Source organism: Buceros rhinoceros, unplaced genomic scaffold (assembly GCF_000710305.1).
Source record: "Buceros rhinoceros silvestris isolate BGI_N320 unplaced genomic scaffold, ASM71030v1 scaffold13492, whole genome shotgun sequence".
NCBI classification, from domain to species: Eukaryota; Metazoa; Chordata; class Aves; order Bucerotiformes; family Bucerotidae; genus Buceros; species Buceros rhinoceros.
Genome location: NW_010399544.1, coordinates 93 through 1,450, shown reverse-complemented (window position 1 = coordinate 1,450; position 1,358 = coordinate 93). Strand labels below are relative to the sequence as shown.

Below are 1,358 nucleotides of genomic sequence, written 5' to 3'. Positions count from 1 at the left end.
GGGGCTGGGCTGGGAGGGGGGTGAAGCTGGGCCTGCACCCACCCCATGGTCGCCCCAGGCTGGGAACTTACTCCCCTGAGAGTCCTTGACGGGGCTGTGGCCGGCCCCTTTGTCCTGTACCCTGCCCCTACACAGCCACACAGACACACGGCCCACAGGCTCTGGAAGCTCTAATGAGTGCTCTTAATTAAGGGAAGGGGGCTCCCAAGTAGCTCTCAGCAGTGTCCTCAGTCTCCTGCTTCTTCCCAGAGCTGCTCACAGCTCTCAGCCACCACAGTCCTGTCTCTGCAGCCCCCTTAGGCCGTCTTCTTCACAACGTGGATGAAGTAGCAGGGAACATGAGCCTGCCCTGGCGTGTAGGGCTGGAAGTCACCCAGGACGCTGTGCTGGCACTTCCCCTGGAAGGCACCTTTTAGCAGGGCTGTAAAAGCTTCCAGCCGGTGCGGGTAGTATGAGAGCCGAAACTTGCTGCAAGCAGGCAACAATGGTGAGGTGGGCTTGCAGCGAGCTATGGTGCCAGCCCCCTCCCCACCCCGTCCCCTGGCGCTGGGGCCAGGAACCACCCCCATGGCCCCTCTCACCTCAGTTCTGGTGCTGCCCCTGCCTCAGTGGGGGGGACCTGTACTGTGTAGTCCAGAGTCACCATGTGTGCCTTGTTGTTCACCAGCAGCACCGAGGTGGTGATGTCTTTGGTCAAGTCACTCTGGGGACCGCAGGAGGACATCTGTGTCCTGTGGGGACACAGTGGCCCCCAGCCTGGGCACAGCCATGCTCCCTGCCCCACGTGGCCCCTTTGGGGCCCAGGGACTGGGGTTAGGGCAGAGAGAAGTTGAACGCTATCAGCCACCCACCTTGTAGTAGATGTTCTTGCCGGGCGGCGGACAGCCTGTAGCCAGGATGTGATCATAGTTGCGATGATCAATGACCAGGACGCCCCCGGGCCGGACCATGCTGGCGATGTTCCTCAGGGCCAGCTTGTGGTCACTCTGGTCCCCTGGGGAGGAAACCATGGCATTCCTAGGCACTGTCTGTACCCCGTGGCACAGCCCACGGGGCCTCATCTTGCCCAGTCTCAGCTTGGAAAACCCACAGCCCCATCCGTTATATGAGCTCAGGCATGTTCTCAGCCTCCTTAGGGTCAAGCATGCCATGTGGAGAACCCACCACTCCACTTGTGGCACAAGTCCAACTGTTTCTCCAGGCCTGCCAGAGATGTGACACAGATGCACACAGCTCTGCCATCAGGACCCATTGTGCCCGCGCAGGCCACGAACTGGGGCATGGTCTCAGCCTCCCTGGAGACACCCCAGGACACTGCAACTCTGCCATGCATAACACACTGCCCCACGCATGGCACA

The 1,358-nt window shown here is 61.0% G+C and overlaps 1 protein-coding gene across 1 annotated transcript; it reads right to left on the bottom strand.

Moving 5' to 3' along the window:
* Positions 1 to 179: 179 nt before the first annotated feature.
* GNMT (glycine N-methyltransferase) lies at positions 180 to 990 on the bottom strand. The gene is made up of 3 exons (XM_010131524.1): positions 852 to 990; positions 582 to 703; positions 180 to 468 (listed from the first exon to the last, which is right to left on the bottom strand). The coding sequence occupies exons 1-3, from the start codon at positions 948 to 950 to the stop codon at positions 297 to 299; spliced, it is 393 nt and encodes a 130-aa protein (XP_010129826.1). The 5' UTR covers positions 951 to 990; the 3' UTR covers positions 180 to 296.
* Positions 991 to 1,358: the final 368 nt, after the last annotated feature.

Coding starts and splice junctions, on each gene's coding strand:
- GNMT (XM_010131524.1), bottom strand. CDS start 950: ATGGTCCGGCCCGGGGGCGTCCTGGTCATTGATCATCGCAACTATGAT. Junction 704..851: donor GCAAGAACATCTACTACAAG/GTGGGTGGCTGA, acceptor TGCGGTCCCCAG/AGTGACTTGACCAAAGACAT. Junction 469..581: donor GGGGCAGCACCAGAACTGAG/GTGAGAGGGGCC, acceptor GCCTGCTTGCAG/CAAGTTTCGGCTCTCATACT.